Source organism: Pelodiscus sinensis, chromosome 5 (assembly GCF_049634645.1).
Source record: "Pelodiscus sinensis isolate JC-2024 chromosome 5, ASM4963464v1, whole genome shotgun sequence".
In the NCBI taxonomy this organism is placed as follows: Eukaryota; Metazoa; Chordata; order Testudines; family Trionychidae; genus Pelodiscus; species Pelodiscus sinensis.
In genome coordinates, this window is record NC_134715.1 from 19,303,889 (window position 1) to 19,326,007 (window position 22,119).

General features: G+C 43.7%; 1 protein-coding gene across 3 annotated transcripts in view; it reads left to right on the forward strand.

Moving 5' to 3' along the window:
- LOC102450363 (melanopsin-like) overlaps positions 1–22,119 on the forward strand; it is a 95,553-nt gene that overhangs the window by 65,086 nt on the left and 8,348 nt on the right. For all 3 annotated transcript variants that reach the window (XM_075929613.1, XM_075929614.1, XM_075929615.1), the window contains one exon: positions 8,461–8,613. In XM_075929613.1, the coding sequence (XP_075785728.1) occupies positions 8,461–8,613 (153 nt within the window). The remainder of the gene's footprint in view (positions 1–8,460; positions 8,614–22,119) is intronic.

A 22,119-nucleotide genomic window follows, 5' to 3' on the forward strand; every position in this document is an offset into this window, starting at 1 on the left:
GAAACTTAAAAAGTATTAGCAAAATATTTTTAAAGTACATTAGAAGCAGGAAGCCTGCTAAAAAACCAGTGGGGCCCCTGGAAGAACGAAATACAAAAGGAGCAATCAAGGACGACAAAGCCATTGCGGATAAACTAAATAATTTCTTTGCCTCAGTCTTCATGGCTGAGGACGTTGGGGAGATTCCCAAACCTGCACCGTCCTTTGTGGGTGATGAATCTGAGGAACTGTCCTGGATTGAAGTGTCATTAGAGGAGGTTTTGGAACAAATTGAAAAACTTAACAGTAACAAATCACCAGGACCGGACGGCATTCACCCAAGGGTTCTGAAAGACCTCAAATGTGAAATTGCGGAACTATTAACTGTGGCTTGTAACCTATCCTTTAAATCAGCTTCTGTAACCAAGGACTGGAAGACAGGTAACATAACGCCAATATTTAAAAAGGGCTCGAGAGGCGATCCTGGCAATTACAGACTGGTAAGTCTAACTTCAGTACCAGGCAAATTAGTCAAAACAATAGTAAAGAATAAAATTGTCAGGCATGTAGAAGGACATAATTTGTTGGACAAAAATCAGTATGTCTTCTGTAAAGGGAAATCATGTCTTACTAATCTATTAGAGTTCTTTGAAGGGGTTAACAAACATGCAGACAAGGGGGATCCAGTAGATATAATATACTTAAGATTTCCAGAAAGCCTTTGACAGGGTCCCTCACCAAAGGCTCTTGGTAAATTAGGTTGTCAAAAGATAAGAGGTAAGATCCTTTCATGGACTGAGAACTGGTTAAAAGACAGGAAACAAAGGGTAGGAATAAATGGTAAATTTTCAGAATGGAGAGGGGTAACTAGTGGTGTTCTGCAAGGGTCAGTCCTAGGACCAATTCTGTTCAATTTATTTATAAACGATCTAGAGAAAGGGGTAAGCAGTGAGGTGGCAAAGTTTGCGGACAATACTAAAGTGTTCAAGGTAATCAAGACCAAAGCAGACTGTGAAGAACTTCAAAAAGATTTCACCAAACTGAGTGATAGGGCAACAGAATGGCAAATGAAATTTAATGTGGATAAGTTAATGCACATTGGAAAAAATAACCCCAACTATACATACAATATGATGGGGGCTAATTTAGCTACGACTAATCAGGAAAGAGATCTTGGCATTATCGTGGATAGTTCTCTTAAAAGGTCCATGCAGTGTGCAGTGGCAGTCAAAAAAGCAAATAGGATGCTAGGAATTATTTTAAAAGGGATAGAAAATAAGACACAGAATATCTTACTGCCCCTATATAAAACTATAGTACACCCACATCTTGAATACTGTGTACAGATGTGGTCTCCTCCCCTCAAAAAAGATATTTTGGCATTAGAAAAGGTTCAGAAAAGGGCAACTAAAATTATTAGGGGCTTGGAACAGATCCCATGTGAGGAAAGGCTAAAGAGACTTAGAAAAGAGGAGACTGAAGGGGGAATATTATAGAGGTATATAAAATCATGAGTAGTGTGGAGACGGTGAATAAAGAAAAGTTATTTACTTGTTCCCATAATATAAGAACTAGAGGACACCAAATGAAATTAATGGGTAGCAGGTTTAAAACTAATAAGCAAAAGTTCTTCAAACAGCGCACAGTCAACCTGTGGAATTCCTTGCCAGAGGAGGCTGTGAAGGCTAAGACTATAATAGAGTCTTAAAAAGAGCTAGATAAATTCGTGGAGGTTAGGTCCATAAAAGACTATTAGCCAGGGGGCAAGGAATGGTGCCCCTGGCCTCTGTTTGTCAGAGGCTGGAGATGGATGGCACGAGACAAATCACTTGATCATTGTCTTCAGTCCACCCTCTCTGGGGCACCTGGCACTGGCCACTGTCAGCAGACAGGCTACTGAACTAGATGAACCTTTGGTCTCACCCAGTATGGCCATGTTATGTTCTTATGGGATTGCATCTCATAAATATATATATTTATGATCCTGATATATATTTAGGATCCTGATCTCATTTGTATATATAAATGAGATCAGGATCCTGACCAAAGGAAGAAAAGAGAGTAGTAAAATACACAGCTTGGACTTCAGAAAATCAGATTTTGACTCCCTCAGACACCTGATGGGCAGAATCCCCTGGGATGCTAACATGAAGGGGAAAGGAGTCCAGGACAGCTGGCAGTATTTTAAAGAAGCCTTATTGAAGGCACAGAAAGAAACCATCCTGATGGTTTGCAAGAGAGGCAAACATGGTAGGAGACCGGATTTGCTTACGGGGGAAATCCTTGGTGAACTTAAGCACAAAAGGGAAACTTACAAAAAGTGGAAACTTGGACAAATGACCAGGGAGGGGTATAAATGTATAGCTCAAGAATGCCGGGGGGTTATCAAGAAGGCGAAAGCACAATTGGAATTGTAACTGGCAAAGGATGTGAAGGATAACAAGAAAGGTTTCTACAGGCATGTTAACAAGAAGAAGGTGATCAGAGAAGGTGTGGGGTCCCTACTGGATGAAGGAGGTAACCTAGTGACAGATGATGTGGGGAAAACTGAAGTATTCAATGCTTTCTTTGCCTCTGTATTCACGGACAAGGTCGGCTTCATGGAAGGGATCCTTAAGGAATATATTATAAGGCACTTGGAAGAGAGGAAAGTGACTAGGAATAGTCAGCATGGATTCACACAGGGCAAGTCATGCCTGACCAATCTGATTAGCTTCTATGATGAGGTAACTGGCTCTGTGGATATGGGAAAGCCAGTGGATGTGATATACCTGGACTTTAGCAAGGCTTTTGATACGGCCAGCAAGTTAAGGGAATGTGGATTGGATAAATGTACGGTAAGATGGATAGAAAGCTGGCTAGAAGGCCGGGCCCAGTAGGTAGTGGTCAACGGTTCGATGTCAGGATGGCGGTCGGTTTCTAGCAGATTACCCCAAGGTTTGTTTCTAGGACCGGTTTTATTCAATATCTTTATTAATGTCCTGGATGAGGGGATGGATTGCACCCTCAGCAAGTTTGCAGTTGACACTAAGCTAGGTGGGAGAGGTAGATACGATTAAGGGTAGAGATAGGGTCCGGAATGACTTAGACAAATTGGAGGACTGGGCCACAAGAAAGCTGATGAGGTTCAACAAGGACAAGTGCAGAGTCCTGCACTTGGGACGGAAGAATCCCAAGCATTGTTACAGGCTGGGGACCAAGCAGCTAAGTAGTAGTTCTGCAGAAAAGGGTCTGGGGGTTACAGTGGATGAGAAGCTAGAGATGAGTCTACAGTGTGCCCTTGTAGCCAAGAGGGCTACTGGAATATTAGGTTGCATTAAGAGGAGCATTGCCAGCAGATCTAGAGATATCATTATTCCCCTTTATTCAGCTCTGGTGAGGCCACATCTGGAGTATTGTGTCCAGTTCTGGACCCCCCACTACAAAAAGGATGTGGACGCATTGGAGAGGGCTCAGCGGAGGGCAACCAAAATGATTAGGGGGCTGGAGCATATGACCTATGAGGAGAGGCTGAGGGAGTTGGGTCTGTTTAGTCTGCAGAAGCGAAGAGTGAGGGGGGATTTGATAGCAGCCTTCAACTTCCTGAAGGAAGGTTCCAAAGAGGATGGAGAGAGGTTGTTCTCAGTAGTGACAGATGGCAGAACAAGGAGCAATGGTCTCAAGTTGCAGTGGGAGAGGTCCAGGTTGGATATTAGGAAACAGTATTTCACTAGGAGGGTGGTGAAGCACTGGAATGGGTTACCTAGGGAAGTAGTGGAGTCTCCATCCCTAGAGGTGTTTAAGTCTCGGCTTGACAAAGCCCTGGCTGGGTTGATTTAATTGGGATTGGTCCTGCCTAGAGCAGGGGGCTGGACTTGATGACCTTCTGAGGTCTTTTCCAGCTCTATGGTTCTATGATTCTATGAGACAAAATCACCAGACAGGTGAAATCTCCTCGTGCTTTTAAAATTGCTGAATGGAACTGAACTTTCCAGGAGCAGAACACTGTCTGCAGATCCCCTGGGAACTTGCACCTTAAAGTCTTGGACATTTTTCAGCGTTAAGGGCACATTTTAAAGGTTCCCTGTTCAGCCAAGCATTTAACTGATTGATACTAAGATAGGATAAATGACCTTAACGTGATAGAAACACCACAACAATTGTTTATTGAACCATCTCTATGAATCACACATTTTTATAATTAGTGTGCAGTGCTACAGACACCATGGAAATGGAAATTGTTAATTAAGTTAAAAGTGTATAATTAATTTTGTTACAGTGTACATAAATGTAAAAACTTTTGCCTATTGAAATATTTATACTCACAGGCCATTACATTTCTGTCTATAAGGGGAATGCAAGAAGATGGATAGTAATGTAAGATTATTTTTGCAAACCTAGGCTGCTGTATAAACTATGTAAAGTTTTTTGACTGGAAAAGTAGGTACATTTCCTCCTCTAAGAGCCATATCCAGCAAAGTCTTTGGGACTGGTCACATGCTTCGAGTTAAGCACTTGCTTAAGTGCTTTGCTAGATCAAGGTGTAAGTCACTTCCTGTACATATTGTTTATGCAAGAGTGGCACAGGAAAGGTAGTTTTTCTGGTGTTAAGATTTTTTTTTTTTAAAGGAAGGCTTTTAACACAGTTCTCGTCTCTCCTTTGTATCCTTCTGTTGCTTTCAGCTTTTTCATTTTCCTTGATTCTCATTTGCTCCTTATTTTTCCCTCTCAACACATTTTTTAAGGATGAGTAAATCAATGGAAATGAGGTTCACTGTAGTCATTCTCTATATCCTGACCTAAGCAGTTTCTTTTGTTCTTTTAGTCACCATTAATTTTCTGTAAGCTCAGATGAGTCGGTGGCTGTTGTTTTTAAAGTATTATCCGTTCTAGACATAGGATGGTTATGTTGTTTAAAGGTGTCATCCCTTGGATCTGACCTTTGCTTATAGGTCTCAGACAAAATTACTGCTGTCATAATGCAGTGTTGTGTTGGTTTGACATGACCAAAGGAAAATATTCTATCACTGACAGAAAAGAAACATGGTTTTAAAATGCCACTTCGTGACCTGGTGGCTTTTGCATAATATTGCGTGGTAGAAATTCATAGTGAAGTTTTGGAGCACATTTGCTAATGCACAAGTTGGCAGCAACATAAAGGAAATGTAGCTGTTTCCACCCAATAAATTCTCTTGTCTGAGTGTGCACATTTCTGATGTAAATAAAATGGCACCTGTAATTATAATCATATTAGGAAGGAGAAATGAAAGGAGCTAAGTAATCCAGTGATGTTAATGCATTAGTTTCACACCTTCTGGATCTCATTTTAAATCCTAACCAAGTGCCTGTGGGAAACAGTTTGGTCTCTACCTTTTGTCTGAATCACAATTTTATCATGATTCACAATTTTTGTACAAAAGTCCAGAAATTGAACTTCTGAATTGTTGCAAATCAAGCCTGAGCTCCATTCCTAGTAAGGTCTGGGACAAGTGAAGTATCTGCCCACATTCTAGGCTGTACTCTTTCTCTGCTACTTGATATCTAATGTCTAGTTGCAAAAAAAAATAAAATTAAAAAATAAAAATCCACACACACACACACGTGCATCTTTATATCACAGATATCAAAAGGTGAATAAAAATTCAGGGTGCAAATGGGTGCACTGTTTTATAAACCCTGCTTCCAAAGTGACAAATCTTTATGAACATTGGCTTAGAATAACTAAAAGACGTTTTAGGCAAAATACATCATGTAACATATCAGAGGAGGACTTAGAGCGTGGAGATGCTGTCTCAGGCTAGCTGAGGGCTGTGCTTAAAGGGTCCGACCCCCACCCCGGACAGACAGTTCTCAGGGGTGTCCCGCTGGCAAAGCAGTCCTGGCTTGGATTGCCCGGAGTACCCACACTGGGCACATCACAGCACTCGGCCATCAGCCCGGCTGCACTTGCCGCAGGCTGCCATCTGGGGAGAGGGGGCAATTGGGGGGCTTCAGGAGAGCTTCCACCCCCAGAAGCCCACAGAGCCAGCCCAGTCCTCCCCATCGGGGGCACGTACCCCATTCCTCCCTCACCTCCTTCCACTTACCCTTCCCTAGCCCCTTTTCTTGATGTACAAAATAAAGGACAATTGTGGTCAAAAATGGAATCTGTCTTTATTGAACAAAACTGGGGGAGACTGGGAAAAGGAGGTGGGAGGAGGGAAGAGAGAGAGTGGGAGAGGGGAGGGCAACTAAAATGATCAGGAGTTGGGAACAGGTCCCATATGAAGAGAGGCTAAAGAGACTGGGACTTTTCAGCTTAGAAAAGAGGAGACGGAGGGGGGACAGGATAGAGGTCTCTAAAAGCAGGAGTTGGGTGGAGAGGGTGCATACAGAAAAGTTCTCCATTAGTTCCCATAAAGAAGGACTAGAGGACACCAAAGGAAAGGAATGGGTAGCAGGCTTCAAACTAGTAACAGAAAGTTGTTCTTCACAAAGCAAAGAGTCAACCTGTGGAACTCCTTGCTGCAGGAGGCTGTGAAGGCTAGAACTGGAACAGAGTTTAAAGGGAAGTGAGATCAAGTCATGGAGGTTGGGTCCATGGAGTGGTATTAGCCAGGGGGTAGGAGTGGTGTCCCTGCCCAAGGTTTGTGGAAGGCTGGAGAGGGATGGCACGAGACAAATGGCTTGGTCACTGTCTTCGGTCCATCCCCTCCAGGGACCCTAGGGTTGGCCACTGTCGGCAGACAGGCTACTGGGCTAGGTGGACCTTTGGTCTGACCCAGTACGGCCATTGTAAGCTCAGGGTCGGCGGTCGGGGGTCTCAGTGGACCACCTTGATTTTCATGCACACCTGCTCCTGGGTGGCCAGGCTGGCAGCTCTCCTGCCCTAGCCGGCCACTTTCCTGTGCCTAGGACGAGGTCCACGATGTCCGCAGTAGCCCAGGTGGGTGCCCGCCTCTTGCGGTCCCGGGCAAGCTCCCGGGAGCCGCCAGCCTAGTCCCAGGAAGAGGGGGAGGGCTGGGGGGCATCGGGTGGGTGGCTCGATCCGTGCCAGGTACAGGGTCTGCTGGCTGGGTGCTGGCAGGCTTGCACCTGGCACGGGCACCGTAGCCAGCCCGTGCCCCTTTAAGGGGTCTGGGGCTGGGAGGGGGGCAGACGAGTTTCCCTGGTGTTGGCCAGAGTGGCCATCAGGGAAACCTGGGTAGGGCTAGCTTCCCACTAGTTTGAATTAAGGGGCTACACACCCCTTAATTCAAACTAGCTAGTTCGAACTAGGCTTAATCCTCGTAAAATGAGGTTTTCCTAGTTCGAACTAAGCGCTCCGCTAGTTCGAATTAAATTCGAACTAGCGGAGCGCTAGTGTAGCGCCTATCAAAGTTAGTTCGAACTAACGTCCATTAGTTCGAACTAACTTTGTAGTGTAGACGTACCCTCCGTTTCTCATAGCCAGCAGCATATGTTTCTATTGGCAGTGCACTTCAGCAAATGCCTTGGTGCACATGAAAATTTATTTCACCCATGAATGGGAAATATTAGAGGGAACATTGCCACCTGATGCCGGAATCAATCTTGACTCCGGTATTTTTCCAAGGGGAAGGGAAGATAAAACAAAGGGTTCGTGCCTTAGGAAAAGACTATTAAGGAATGGAAAGCAATCAATCAGTCTTTTTTCTTCAGCTGGCTTTTGAAATTGCCTCCCCATCCTAAGAGGATACACATGAAAAGACCTTGAAACAAAGAACTGTAGGGAAAGGATGAAGGCAAAGTTGCTGGGCCCGGATCAGAAAAAGATAAACCTTGGCCTGAGATAGGAACAAGGGTAAAGAATATAGCTTGTAACACCTTTTCTTAATGTATTAAGCTTAGCTAGTGTGTTTTGTTTAGTTGGTAATTTACTATAATCTGTCTCTTTCACTTGCAATCAGTATAATCTGCTTTCTATATTTAATAAAAACACTTATTATCAAGCCCAGGGTCTATAATTGTTACCTGGGGTGAGCAAACACTGTACATATCTCACTTTCATTGATAAAGAGGACAAAGATATAAGCTTTCTCTGTGTAAAACTTGTATGTATAATAAGACAACTTTATTTGGCATTTTGGTTCTCTTTGGGGGCAGTGTTCCTACGTGTTGTCAAAGACATTATAGCTGAGTCCTCCCAGAGCTGAGTTGGTTCAGTGTCTCTGTTGCGCTGCTGGAGGCTGGTTACCCCAACTCTATGCCTTGGCTGGGGAAGACCAAAGCTTTAGGCCCAACAGGGCAGGATGGTGGGGAGCCCCAGAGGGCAGGAACATGGGCTCAGTGCCTTGATCAGCACATCAGATGACAATCCTAAAATGACTTCTGTGATTTAACCTGTCCGATATGGAATAAAGCTTGTCCAATGGGAGATTCATCAGGATGCACTATATGACCCATTTTAGGGTACCCTCATTTGGTCTTCACACAAAAGCATTAAAAAAATTAAAAAGCTGGAAATAATGGAATGGTTTGAAATAATTCTTATCTGGTGATTAGGCTTGGAGTGACGTAGAACTTGACCCAGTGGAGCCAGTTGATAAGAAACGGCAGCCTCCCAGAAGTAATTCTTTCTCTTCATGCCCAAGACTGGAGGAGAAGAGGGAACTGCTTCTGAAAGCCCACAGCTGCAACGTAATAACGGAAGAAAAGGTAACGTGACTTAGTTGCTTCTTGGTTTTTATTGTCTATTCTTGCTTTGGCAAGTCTTCTCAGGCTTAGCCACTCAACTTTGATGCTCAGGTGAATAAATCTTGAGGACATCACCTGTACTTGGGGTTTTGAAGATTTTCCCCGTCCCACCATTATATGCCTGTGAATGGTATAACTCTTTTCTTGGCTGCTTTGACTTTGCTGGAAAAGCAATCTATCTTCCAATGCCAGAGCAAATGCTGATATGTATTTCAGTTAGTGGGGATGAATTTAAGACCCTGACCTCTTTATCTCAGCATGTTTATTTCCTCAGGGAGGTCTACTTTATGGGGAAAGGTTGGCTTAAGGTACACAGTTCCAGCTACCTAAATATTGTAGCTGGAATTGACATACTTTAAGCCGAGCTAGGGAGCTGTCCTTGCAGTGGGAGGTCGATAGGAGAAACACTCCTGTTGACTTCCCTTACTCCTTATAACAGCAAGAAGCATTAGCATTGATGGGGTGCCCTCAGTGTTTGATTTAGCGTGTCCACACTAAAGGAGCTTTCTTTCCTTCTGCATCTCTGGGGTTTGGTTTGGTTTTGTTTTTCTAGAGACAGCATAGTTCAAGTTAGGAGCTATCCTGAGAATCACAGCAAACTGAGCTCCCTACTCCCAAATCTATTTGCACTCTTCCTTCACATGTCTCTTCCACATCTCCTCTTCCACAAGGCCTGTAAAACCTTAGTCCTCCCCTTTATAAAGCATCAGCAAAGTAGCCATTAGAAAATCATTTTTAAAAAACAGCGTAAAAATGATTGTCACTGACCAGTTGTATGGTATTGTCAACTTGTGCTTTTGGATCCCATCTCTGCGCTTCATCTACATGTGCTCTTTTTAGATTGCAAGCTCTCTGAGACAGGGACCCTCTCCTCTCATCCATAAAAGCATTCACTGCACCGTTGCTGCTGTATAAATAATGTGCCTGATCCTCATTGACATTTGTGGCCCCTTTATGCTGCTAAAGCAACGTAAAGGGGACTTTAAATGAATGTACATGCATTTACTTTCTACTGTAAGGCCCTTTCACACTGCTAGGATGGGATAAAGGGGCCTTTATGTAAATGGGAATCAGGACCAATAAAACATAGCTGCTGGCTGAAGAGTTACATTGAAGCTTTACGGAATTTTGGGCAATGTCAATTAAATAACTGAGTGCGGTGTGATGCCTCCCTTGCTTTCTTTCATTCCAGGTAGTACCACAGCAAAAGTCACATCAGCTTCATCACTTTACACCCAAAAAAGACAATGATGACAGAGATCAAGTGCCACCATGTAGGCCAGTGTTCTGTGGCTTGGTGAGCCACTATGGAAAACGGGAAGGTCTGCTCCTTGAGTGTCAATGAAGGACCTGCTAAGGGCAAGAGATCTGGTGCCAAATCCCACCTCTTTCATCAACCCTGAGCCAAGAGCCTTGCCTAGTGTGAACTGGCATATTTCTGTGTAAATCAATTAAGCTTCTTGGATATACAACAGGCATGGATTTGGCTCAGACATACCGTTTGTTTCCAGTCTCTGAGTGAGGAAGGCAGCCAGTGTTTTATACTGAGGAGCTATATTCAGGCCTTGGCTTTGGAAGCCTTGGAAAATGGTAGAGGCTTACCCCTCTCTCTGCCGAAGAAAGTGGGAAAGGGACCCTGGCTGTGAAGTGTCCATCTAACCCTGAGTCACAAGGTTGGGTGTCTGAAATGTCCAGTTCCTGCCAGCAGGAATGGACCTAAACTGGGTGATCTCACCTTACTTCAGAACTCCTTTGCTAAATAGATGTCTAGACATAATGCCCGACACAGTGGAGAGGAAGAAGAGTTAGGGGATTCTCTGCAGGCACCTCCAAATTTAATCTCTTCTTTTTTTCCCCTCCTTTTTTTTCTGAGAGAAGCGGAGGTTTTCTTTACAGATATTTTGGCCCATAGTAATTAATTATCTCAATGACTGTAATTTGGCCACACTCTTTCTTCTCCTCAAGAAGAATGAGGGGGTAGGCTGATTTTTGTTCTTAAAGGATGGCTGTTAAGTAAGTCTGATAAGTAGCCCTTTATTGGGTTCCTGCACTCTGCTGCTCTCAGTACTATTCACTGGCATATGTGGTTTACAATGCTGCAGCTAGCAGCTTTCATGATATTCAGACTGTCTCTCCCAGGTGCATAGCGCAAAGCCCTTCTTTGTGCTGCTTACATGCACAAGCATGCCTGAATAGCTTCCAGCAGGTATCCTCAAGATCAGTGAGAATGCTTCAACATCAGGTCTTCTGGTTGCCCTCGGAACACAAAGCTGACCTTTTAGGGATTTACTTTAGACTTCTAGACAGCACAACCAGATTGTCTATGACAGATTTTGGTTGTAACACTTTAAACCTACTGTTGATCTAACTGTGTGTTGTACTCAGGCCAAGGAATATAGTAAAGTTTGTGAGGGAGTAAATAATCTCACTTTTGCCCTGCTCCACCTTAATCAAAACAAAACAAAACAAAACAAAACTGTCCTTCCTGTCAAGATGTGGAAGCTTATTGTATCCTAGATACCTTCATATGTTGTCTGTTGATTCAGATCAAGATTGCTTAATGCAGAATTGTGGGTGGATTGCTGATCTATAGCCAAGACCAGCATATGGCAGTAATTACCACTCCAGGCACAATGCCTCTCAGCACTCTGCAGCATGTTAGGGGAGAGTGCCTTTTGTGTTAGCACTTGAGAGTGATTGAGATGAATGGATTGACATGATTACACATCAAATCCAGAAGGACACTAAACCATGTGAGAGACAAGGTGGGTAGGTGAATATTTTCTATAGGACCAAGTTCTGCTGGAGAGAGAGACACGCTTCAAACCACACACAGAAATTTTCTTCAGATCCAGCAAAGGGATGTGTCCTGAGACAGTGACTAGGTTTTGTTGGTAGCGTGACATTCCTACAGTTACTATGTGCAGGTAGCATGTATTATTGATTTCACAGGGCCGTCCCCATACCCGCTTTTGCACACCTGCACTCCCAAAAGATAGCCACAATATTTACTGTACCTATATGTCTAGATTAAAATCTGAAATACAACGGGCTTGGGCACTACAGGAATACCCATGGCAGAGAAATGATTATGTATGCTGAGCATAGGAGACGTATAGGGATATTGAAGGCTCGTATTTTAACACTATTCCAAATGGTAAGTTTTTAATGATTCCCCCTACTTTTAATGATTAGCCCTCAAAGTCATGGACTGATACAATGCTATCATTCAGTAACCTCTGTTGTTGTATTTCTTGTCACCCCATTATGCCATTCTTCTGTTCTCCCTGCTCTTTACTTCCTTCTGCGATGATAGGGATTGAAATTAACAAGAATTCTGCTGTCTTAGCATTTCATAGAGCAGATTCCCTGTTATTTCTAACAAGCAGACTACTCACAGGAGCAAGGCAGGCCTTTTGCTCAAAGGGGAAATCTCTTACAATCTGGCTGCCATGATCTAAAAGCTTGAACTTCAACAGTTCCCTGCTAAAGAACCCATCTCATCAGCTCCAAGGCATTAGTAGATTAAAAAACCCTATTTGTACATAGTCCAGCCACTGGAAGAAGATAAAGATACAGCTCAGCTTGTATCATGTTGCAATATACTAATATTAGGAGCTTTAGTACTATGATTTATCAGTGCTAAAGAAATATGCCCAATAGGAGAAAGACAGCTAAAGTATGTTGAGAAGAGGAGAACTGAGGAGATACTCAAGATCAATATATAAATGTATATTTTATCATAAATGTACAAGGTGCTTTATAAAACAAAGAGCAAGACTAGTTTTCTGCCTTGTAAGAAATATCCTAAGGAGTGAAGTATTTATTATATCTTTCTTTTTAATGTTTCATCTCGTTGTCAGACAGAGGACTCTATCTTTCCATAACCACTTCCTTTTTCTCTCTCACCAAGTGTTTTTTTAATATAGTCATCACTGCAATTATTTTAGGAAAGTAAATATTAATACATCATGTTTTCCACATTCAGAACGTTGTGCAGACATTTACTAACTGTAACCACACCATTGTGGATCACAACATCAGATTCCAGTCACGCTGCTGAGAAATAGGACAAACATATCGGCTACGTCTACACTGGCCCCAAATTCCGGAAAAGTGATGCAAAGTAGGTAAGTCAGAATAGGGAAATCCGCGGGGAATTTAAATATCCCCCGCGGATTTAAATAAACATGTCCGCCGCTTTTTTTCCGGCTTGGGAAAAAGCCGGAAAAAAGCGTCTAGACTGGCGCGATCCTCCGGACTAAAGCCCTTTTCCGGAGGATCTCTTATTCCTACCTGAAAGCTGAGCTGTATCTTTATCTTCTTCCAGTGGCTGGACTATGTACAAATAGGGTTTTTTAATCTACTACTAATGCCTTGGAGCTGATGAGATGGGTTCTTTAGCAGGGAACTGTTGAAGTTCAAGCTTTTAGATCATGGCAGCCAGATTGTAAGAGATTTCCCTTTGAGCAAAAGGCCTGCCTTGCTCCTGTGAGTAGTCTGCTTGTTAGAAATAACAAGGAATCTGCTCTATGAAATGCTAAAACAGCAGAATTCTTGTTAATTTCAATCTCTATCGTCTCAGAAGGAAGTAAAGAGCAGGGAGAACTGAAAGTAGGAATAAGAGATCCTCCAGAAAAGGGCTTTATTTCGGAGGATCGCGCCAGTCTAGATGCTTTTTTCCAGCTTTTCCCCAAGCCGGAAAAAAAGCGGCGGACATGCTTATTTAAATCCGCGGGGGATATTTAAATCCCCCGCGGATTTCCCTATTCTGACTTACCTGCTTTGCATCCCTTTTCCGGAATTTGGGGCCAGTGTAGATGTAGCCATCCTGAAAGGTTATTCCCTCTTAGCAAAGCAGTCACAAATGTAACTTCCATCTCATTACACTGGTTAAGGAGATGTCATAAAAGCAGTTCCAAGAGTCATTCCAGCTTTTTGTATCACCACGAAAAACAGTGGATTCAGATATGAGTGGATTTTTGCAATCAGTCTAACAAAAAAGTAGATTCTTATGATTTTCTGTGATCTAAGGGGATGTCTACACTGCATTCCTCCTTCAAGAGAGGAATGCAAGTGCAGCTGAGCAAAATTGCAAATGAAGCACGGATTTGAATTTCCCACACTTCATTTGCATAATCACGTCCTGGCGCTTTTTCAAAATACCCTATTTCGAGATAAAAAACGCTGTGTAGACATGGTTATTTCAAGAAAAAACCTTTTTTCAAAATAACCCTCACTTGGTAAGGATTATTTTGAAATAAGGTTTTTTTCTAGAAATAACCACATCTACAGGGCGTTTTTTATCTCGAAATAGGGTATTTCGAAAAAGCGCCAGGACGCAATTATGCAAATGAAGCGTGGGAAATTCAAATCCGCGCTTCATTTGCAATTTTGCTCAGCTGTATTTGCATTCCTCTCTCGAAAGAGGAATGCAGTGTAGACATACTCTAAGGGTGTGTCTAGACTACATGCCTCCTTCGACGGAGGCATGTAGATTAGCCAGATCGGAAGAGGGAAATGAAGCCGCGATTAAAATAATCGCGGCTTCATTTAAATTTAAATGGCCGCCCCGATCTGCCGATCAGCTGTTTGTCGGCAGATCGGGGGAGTCTGGACGCGATGCCCCGACAAAGAAGCCTTTCTTCATCGACACAGGTAAGCCTCGTGAAACCAGGCTTACCTGTGTCGATGAAGAAAGGCTTCTTTGTCGGGGCATCGCGTCCAGACTCCCCCGATCTGCCGACAAACAGCTGATCGGCAGATCGGGGCAGCCATTTAAATTTAAATGAAGCCGCGATTATTTTAATCGTGGCTTCATTTCCCTCTTCCGATCTGGCTAATCTACATGCCTCCGTCGAAGGAGGCATGTAGTCTAGACACACCCTAAGTGTTACAAGTTGAATGGTCCTTCAAGAATAGTCCCTTCACAATGTGCTCTGTAAATACCTCATTGGTCTTACCATGGAGGCCAATCATTTGAAATGCAGGTACACACATCTGGTATTCATATCTTCACATACAAAAAGGATACATGTATACAGATGATATAATCATATGCAACAGATTATAACTGTTCCATAGATGACTTGCATGCCTCATTTTGTACAAAATTTGTTGCAAATGCATAACAGTGATCAATATGGTAATATTTCAATTAGATAATGCCCCATTAATCTTCATAGCATTCTTGTGAGGGATTCCCAGAATTTTGGATATGGGAAAATGTAGAAAGAAGGGTGACGCAACATGCTAAGGTCATAGAGGGACTCATCAGAGCCAAGTTTGGTACTCAGGAGTCCCTGGCAATGAGAGAGAAAAACATTAAATTGATTTTTAAAAGGAAGTTCTCTGTTTCTTTCGCTCTCCCTTCTGTTTCTTTGGTCGAGCTTATTAAAGAATGTACATGTTCTCCCAAAAAAACAAAAACCAGTTTCATTATACTTTAAAAATATTAGTCACATTACAAAAAACTTGCTTTATTATTTTTTACTTTAAAAAAATGCTAGTGATGGTTGTGGTTGTTTTTTCATATTCCTGCTGATATTTGATTTTTTATGTAAACTAAAATAGTCATCATAGCTCATCATAATCACAAATCATCATAGATCAGAGAAGAGAAACTGAAGAATGTCTGAAGCCAAAAAAGTGATATTATTTTCTTTCCCCTAATTTTTATTAAATATTGTACTATCTGTATTTCTTATGGTTACAGTTCCACCTACTGGCAAGTTGAGGAATATACAATACATCTTAAGGCAGGGTGGATTGATTAAAATCACCAAAAAAAAGTATTGATTTAAATCAAGTTTCCCACTGATAGTTCTTCACATATTTCTTTAAATAATGGTGCAAATGTGATCACTAAAACATGTTAATGTACCTCTCAATACAACATCTTACAACATCTCAGAGGGTACACTTTGTGGATAGATTTTTATTAATTTAGAAAATAGTACATAGTATTCATTACCTGTGTCAAGTTGCAGATGCTGCAGCAGTACATTAGGAATGGTAAGAACTAAATCACACACAGAAACACAATAACACTTTATTTTATTAAACTAAATCTTAAATGGTACATAAATGTTTCACGTTTGCAATTGCAGCAGTCTCCCAAGTTGCTGGCTGATGACTGTTCTTAAACTATTTTTCTTTAATTTTCAGATTTTATTAACTCTAACAGACAAGTCCTTAGAACACTAAATGTGCAGTGTCCTTAAAACTGCCATAACTAGCTCTCATCTTCCCCCACTCCCACTGTCATTTTGATGCAGATCTGATTCCAATATACCAAAAAAGCTAAGACTGTGTATAGAGCAGGACTACACAACTTTGGAAGCCCCGGGGGCCACAATGATACTCACAGCACATGCCAAGGGCTGCAACTTAAGTTGGTTGCATATACATGCAAATATATATGCAAATAGCTTCTTTCACACTGACAGGCATGAATAAAAAGATTAAACATTAAGTCAGGGTGCCGGACCCAATCGTGGCCAGTGTGAGCCAGTCAGCATCTCTCAGGCTCTGCCCACAAGGCTAAGCAGCCAGCACTTCCCACAATGCCCCAGAGCTCCCGATACCTCCTCCCTGGGGGCTAGAAATGCCGATACCCTGTACCCGTCTGTTCCAGCCAGCCCGCCTGCTTGCGTCTTTCAGTGCTCACCCTGCCTGGGAGATGCCTCACTGTTGTAGCACGTGTTCCCAGTGGAGGCCATGTTCAAAGGATCCCACGCGCTGGCCATGTGTTGAGCCCCACATAAACCCAAACTGCTTTGTGGGCCACAAACAAATGGGCTGTATGTGGCCCACGGGCCCTGGGTTGCATAGCCCTGGTTTAGAGTGCACTTAGTTTTGGAATTGGCCCCATTGAAAACAAGTTGAGGATGGTGTATCTTTGGGAAAGCTGAGTAATGCTGAAGTAAAATAGGGAATAGACTTATCGTATCACCATTCTGGTCTGTGACCATGATGTTCCAAAATAAGGGGAATGTACTCTGTAATATAAAATAAGAAAATGACACACATTAGCAACTGGTAACTCTAGATTTCTTTTACTTCATCTTTCTGTACTGTATATTTGGGTGATAGATTCTAAACCTAATTAGCTAATTAAACAAGCCATTGGCTAAGCTAAACTTTTTTTCTAGCAATATCCCACATAGCAAACAGCTTTGGAATTTACTTGTTAAATCACACTTACACTAAAAGGCATAGAGAGAGAGTCTTGACGAATGATACATTGCAAAGTTGAGCCACATTGTTCTTCAGACATATCCACATCTTCATCTGCATCTGTGGTCACGAACCCGTTGATCACAATCGACCAGTTGATTGCGGCATCTCTAAGAATAAATTGCTGTGGCCAGCTGGCTGGGTGGCTGCCCCTCTTGGTTCAAGCCTCGCTGGAGCATGGCACAGCTTTGGCGGGCTGTTCTTGCCCCTTGTTCTTAACTTGCCAGCTGGGAGGAATGGGGAGAGGCGCACGCGCATCCTTTGCTCTTGCCTCCTGCTCCGGGCAGGGGCAGGAGTTAGGATTGAACTTTTAAAGACACCATAATAGAGGCCCAACTTAAATGTATATCCCAAATTAAAAAACATAGCAAGAGACCTAAAAAAGAGCTACCATGTAAAAGAAGCAGTGAGGGACAAAAAGACATCTTTTAAGAAGTGGAAGTCCAATCCTAGTGAGATAAATAGAAAGGAATATAAACACTGCCAAATTAAGTGTAAAAATGTAATAAGAAAAGCAAAAAAAGGTTTTGAGAAACAGCTAGCCAAAAACTCAGAAATAACAAAATGTTTTTTAAGTACATTAGAAGCAGGAAGCCTGCTAAAAAACCTGTGAGTCCCCTAGACGATCGAGATACAAAAGGAGCAATCAAGGACGATAAAGCCATTGCGGATAAACTAAATAATTTCTTTGCTTCAGTCTTCACGGCTGAGGACGTTAGGGAGATTCTGAAATCTGCACCATCCTTTGTGAGTGATGAATCTGAGGAACTGTCCTGGATTGAACTGGCATTAGAGGAGGTTTTGGAACAAATAGAAAAACTTAATGTCAACAAATATTCGGGACCGGATGGCATTCATCCAGGGGTTCTAAAAGAACTCAAATGGGATTTTGCTGAACTATTATCTGTTTAAATTGGCTTCTGTACCTGATGACTGGAAGGTAGCCAATGTGACACCAATATTTAAAAAGGGCTCTAGAGGCGATCCTGGCAATTACAGACCAGTAAGTCTAATTTCAGTACTGGGCAAGTTAGTCAAAACAATAGTTAAGAATAAAATTGTGAGGCATGTCGAAGAACATAATTTGTTGGACAAAAGTCAACATGGTTTCTGTAAAGGGAAATCTTGTCTTACTAATCTATTAGAGTTCTTTGAAGAGGTTAACAAACATGCAGACAAGGGGGATCCAGTAGATATAGTATACTTAGATTTTCAGAAAACCTTTGACAAGGTCCCTAACCAAAGGCTCTTACGTAAATTACATTGCCATGGGATAAGAGGGAAGGTCCTTTCTTGGATTGAGAACTGGTTAAAAGACAGGAAACAAAGGGTAGGAATAAATGGTAAAGTTTCAGAATGGAGAGGGGTAACTAGTGGTGTCCCCCAAGGGTCAGTCCTGGGACCAATCCTGTTCAACTTATTCATAAATGTTCTGGAGAAAGCGGTTAGCAGTGAGGTGGTAAAGTTTGCAGATGATACCAAACTATTTAGGATAGTCAAGACAGAAGCAGACTGTGAGTGACTCCAAAAATATATCACCAAACTGAGTGAGTGGGCAACAAAATGGCAAATGAAATTTAATGTGGATAAGTATAAAGTAATGCACATCAGGAAAAATAACCCCAACTATACATACAGTATGATGGGGGCTAATTTGGTTATGACAAATCAGGAAAGAGATCTTGGAGTTATTGTGGATAGTTCCCTGAAAACTTCCACACAGTGTGCAGTGGCAGTCAAAAAGGCAAATAAGATGCTAGGAATTATTAAGAAAGGGATAGAAAATAAGACACAGAATAACTTACTGTCCCTGTATAAAACTATGGTACGCCCACATCTTGAATACTGTGTACAAAGGTGGTCTCCTCACCTAAAAAAAGATATTTTGGCCTTGAAAAGGGTTCAGAAAAGGGCAACTAAAATGATTAGGGGTTTGGAACGGGTCCCATATGAAGTTAGATGAAAACGACTGGGACTTTTCAGTTTAGAAAAGAGGATACTGAGGGGGGATATGATAGAGGTATATAAAATCATGAGTGGTGTGGAGAGGGCGAATAAAGAAAAGTTATTTATTAGTTCCTATAATAGAAGAAGTAGAGGACACCAAATGAAATTAATGGATAGCGGATTTAAAAGTAATAAAAGAAAGTTCTTCTTCACACAGCGTGTAGTCAACCTGTGGAACTCCTTGCCAGATGAGGCTATGAAGGCTAGGACTGTAACAGAGTTTAAAAAGAAGCTAGATAATTTCATGGAGGTTAGGTCCATAAAAGGCTATTAGCCAGGGGATAAAATGGTGTCCCTGGCCTCTGTTTGTCAGAGGCTGGAGAGGGATGGCAGGAGACAAATTGCTTGATTTGTCTTTGGTCCACTCTCTCTGGGGCACCTGGTGCTGGCCACTGTCAGCAGACAGGCTACTGGGCTAGATGGACCTTTGGTCTGACCCAGTACAGTCGTTCTCGTGTTCTTATGTTCTTATGGGTTTTGGATCAGACTACTATGTCTACACGCAGCGAGTTAATTTTAAAATGGTGACCAGCCGTGAATATGCCAATCAAGTGCGGGATATTTAAATCCCGTGCTTCATTAGCAACTTCGGTATGCTTCGTTTGCCTCCCTAGTCCGAACTAGGGGGCAAGTGTAGGCATACCCTAAGAAACATAGCTGGAGTTGATGTACCTTAAACTGAGTTTGGCACCATCTCCACAGTGGAGAGGAGCAAATGCTCCCATCTTCTTCCCTTACTCCTTGCAAATCGAGGAGTACTGGTGTCAACCAGGGACACCCTCAGAGTTCGATTTAGCAGGCCCTTACTAGAACCACTAAATCAAATGTCAGAAGCTCTGTGTCAGGCACAGTAAACACAACATAAGCATAGAACAAAAACAATCCTATCTAGTTGTGTCTGTCTTTGCACATGTTAGTCTGCTGAGAAACAGAAATTGAAAACCCAGAATTTTCAAGAAGCAAGAACTGGTTGTTAGGCTGGACAGACGAGAACAGGGGTCAGCAACTTTTCAGAGATGGAGTGCTGAGATTTGATTTATTCGCCTCTATATATGGGTTTGAGTGTCGCTGATACTTTTTAAAGTCAATAAAAGTTGTACTTACAGCAGCTACCTTAATAAATAAATTATTATGCAGATCTTACCTTTTAGTGCAGAGGTAGGCAACCTTTCAGAAGTGGCGTCCCGAAATTTAACTTATTCACGGATCTTTGTGCCGGGGAAGGAGCAGGGAGGGTAGGCAAGGGCATGCTGGATATGGGGATCCTATTTTCTGAACCAGCTACAGCTAGGGAGAACGATTTAATTTAAATTATGAAACAGATTAAGCATTTTAACTGCCACGTGTTAGTTTATCAGTGTGACGGTTCAGTTTAGCCCAAAGCCTCTACCCATGCGTCTGGGCAGGGCCCTGTGCCAATTGCCACCTTAACATCCCCCAAATTCCCGCAGGCTGGTCGCTACCCAACTGTCCAAAGTTCAATAGTCCCGTGTATTGGGCTGGTCGTCCCCCCGACTACATAAGGATTACACTCTCCCTCCGGTCGGGTGGGGGAGGGGGACCCAGGCCCTCCCTCTACACTGGGTCCCAGCCCGGGGCCCTAAGGTGTAGGGACGAGTAGCTCCCTACACGGCTGGTGGGGTGCTTGCCTGAAACTCATCAGCCCACAGGCACCAGTATCACCCTGCCACTGGCTGCTTCCTTCCCCCCTCGCTGTCCTTGTCCCACTGCTCACTGACCAGTGTTCCTACTGGAGTCTCTGAGGCTTCCTTCCCCTCGTCGCTGTTGCGGTCCTCTCAGGGCGGCTGCCATTCTGATCTGGCTCTGGGTCGAGCTGTTTCCCAGTCCCTCTCTGGCCTCCGTCTTCCAATGCCCTCCCTTGCTCCTCTGACCACTGCCCTTTTGAACAGGCCTGCTGTTGGACGTGCCGGTCCGACACTCCGCTGTGATGACATCCTGGCATTCCGCCACATCATCTTCCCCCCTGGCTCGGCTCGCCTCTTCCCGTAACCGATGAATGTGGGTCGCTGGACCTTTGTTGGCGGTGCGGGTGTTCCTCCTCTGTGCAGCTTTTCCCCCTCTCTGGAAAAGTGGTGGAGCCTTTGCAGGACCAAGTGCGGGTCCCTGCGGACCCGTCACAATCAAATTTCATTTTAAACAAAGTAAAATATTATGTCCAACACAAAAGGTTTCAGTGTTTTCTGGATTTATGGCAAGGGTGGAGAATCCCTTCTGGATTGGGGGTCACTGACCCACAGAAAAATCAATTGGGGACCACACAATGAGAAGCAAAAAAACTCCAATACCCCCCCAACATTCACTGATAATGGCCCCAACTGAGACACCTCACTCCTCTGGTGCTCCAGCCTGGTGGACGGGGGGACTGAGGTTCAGGGCTTCCCATAGATCAAATTTGCTTTTCTAGGGTTCTGGAGTTAGTGGATTTTATGGACTTCCTTAGACTCTGGGGTAGAAACAAAATTGGGGGGTACAGTTTGCGAGACAGGGCTGCCAGTAAGTAGGATAGAGATGGGGTGCAGTATCTGGGAGGGATGTGGGGTGCAGAAGTGAGAGAAGTTGCCAGGTCTGGGTGCAGGGTAGAGTGCAGAAGCAGGCTGGGAGGAGGATGTCTGGCCAGGTGGAGGGAGCAGGAGCAAGGAAGGGTGTTGGTGCAAGTTGGGTGTGCCAGGGCTTGGGGGGAGGGAAGTGAGGGGATTGGAGTGGGGAGGGTCTGGGCATGAGAGGGGACCTTACCTGGCTTTGTGGCCCCTTGCAATAATGGCCGCAGCTATGCTGTCCCGGCTGCCCCAGAGGGAGGCCGTGCTGCTGGGGCCCACGTAGTCTGGGCCCAGCCCTAAAGGCCTGCTGCTGCTGTCGACACGGTCCAGGGCTTCCCCAGATGCCCCACTGCCACTGTGGTCTGCAGCCGGCTCCGAGGCTCACGCTGCTGTGGCCCATGTGGTCCAGGGCTGGCCCCAGAGGTCAGAAGTGCCACAGCCATGTGGCCCCGTGTCAGCCCTAGACTGCATGGCCATGGCAATGCTACCACCGGGACCGGCCCTGGACTGCATGGCCATGGCAGTGGTGCCTACAGCCTCCAGGGCCGGCCCTGGACCACGTGGCCATGTCAGTGGTGCCTCCAGGACAGGCCAAGATGCCGCTAAGGCACCTCAGCCCCAGCGCTGCCTCCTCCCACTGCAGCCTAACCTGCTTCAGGGAGGA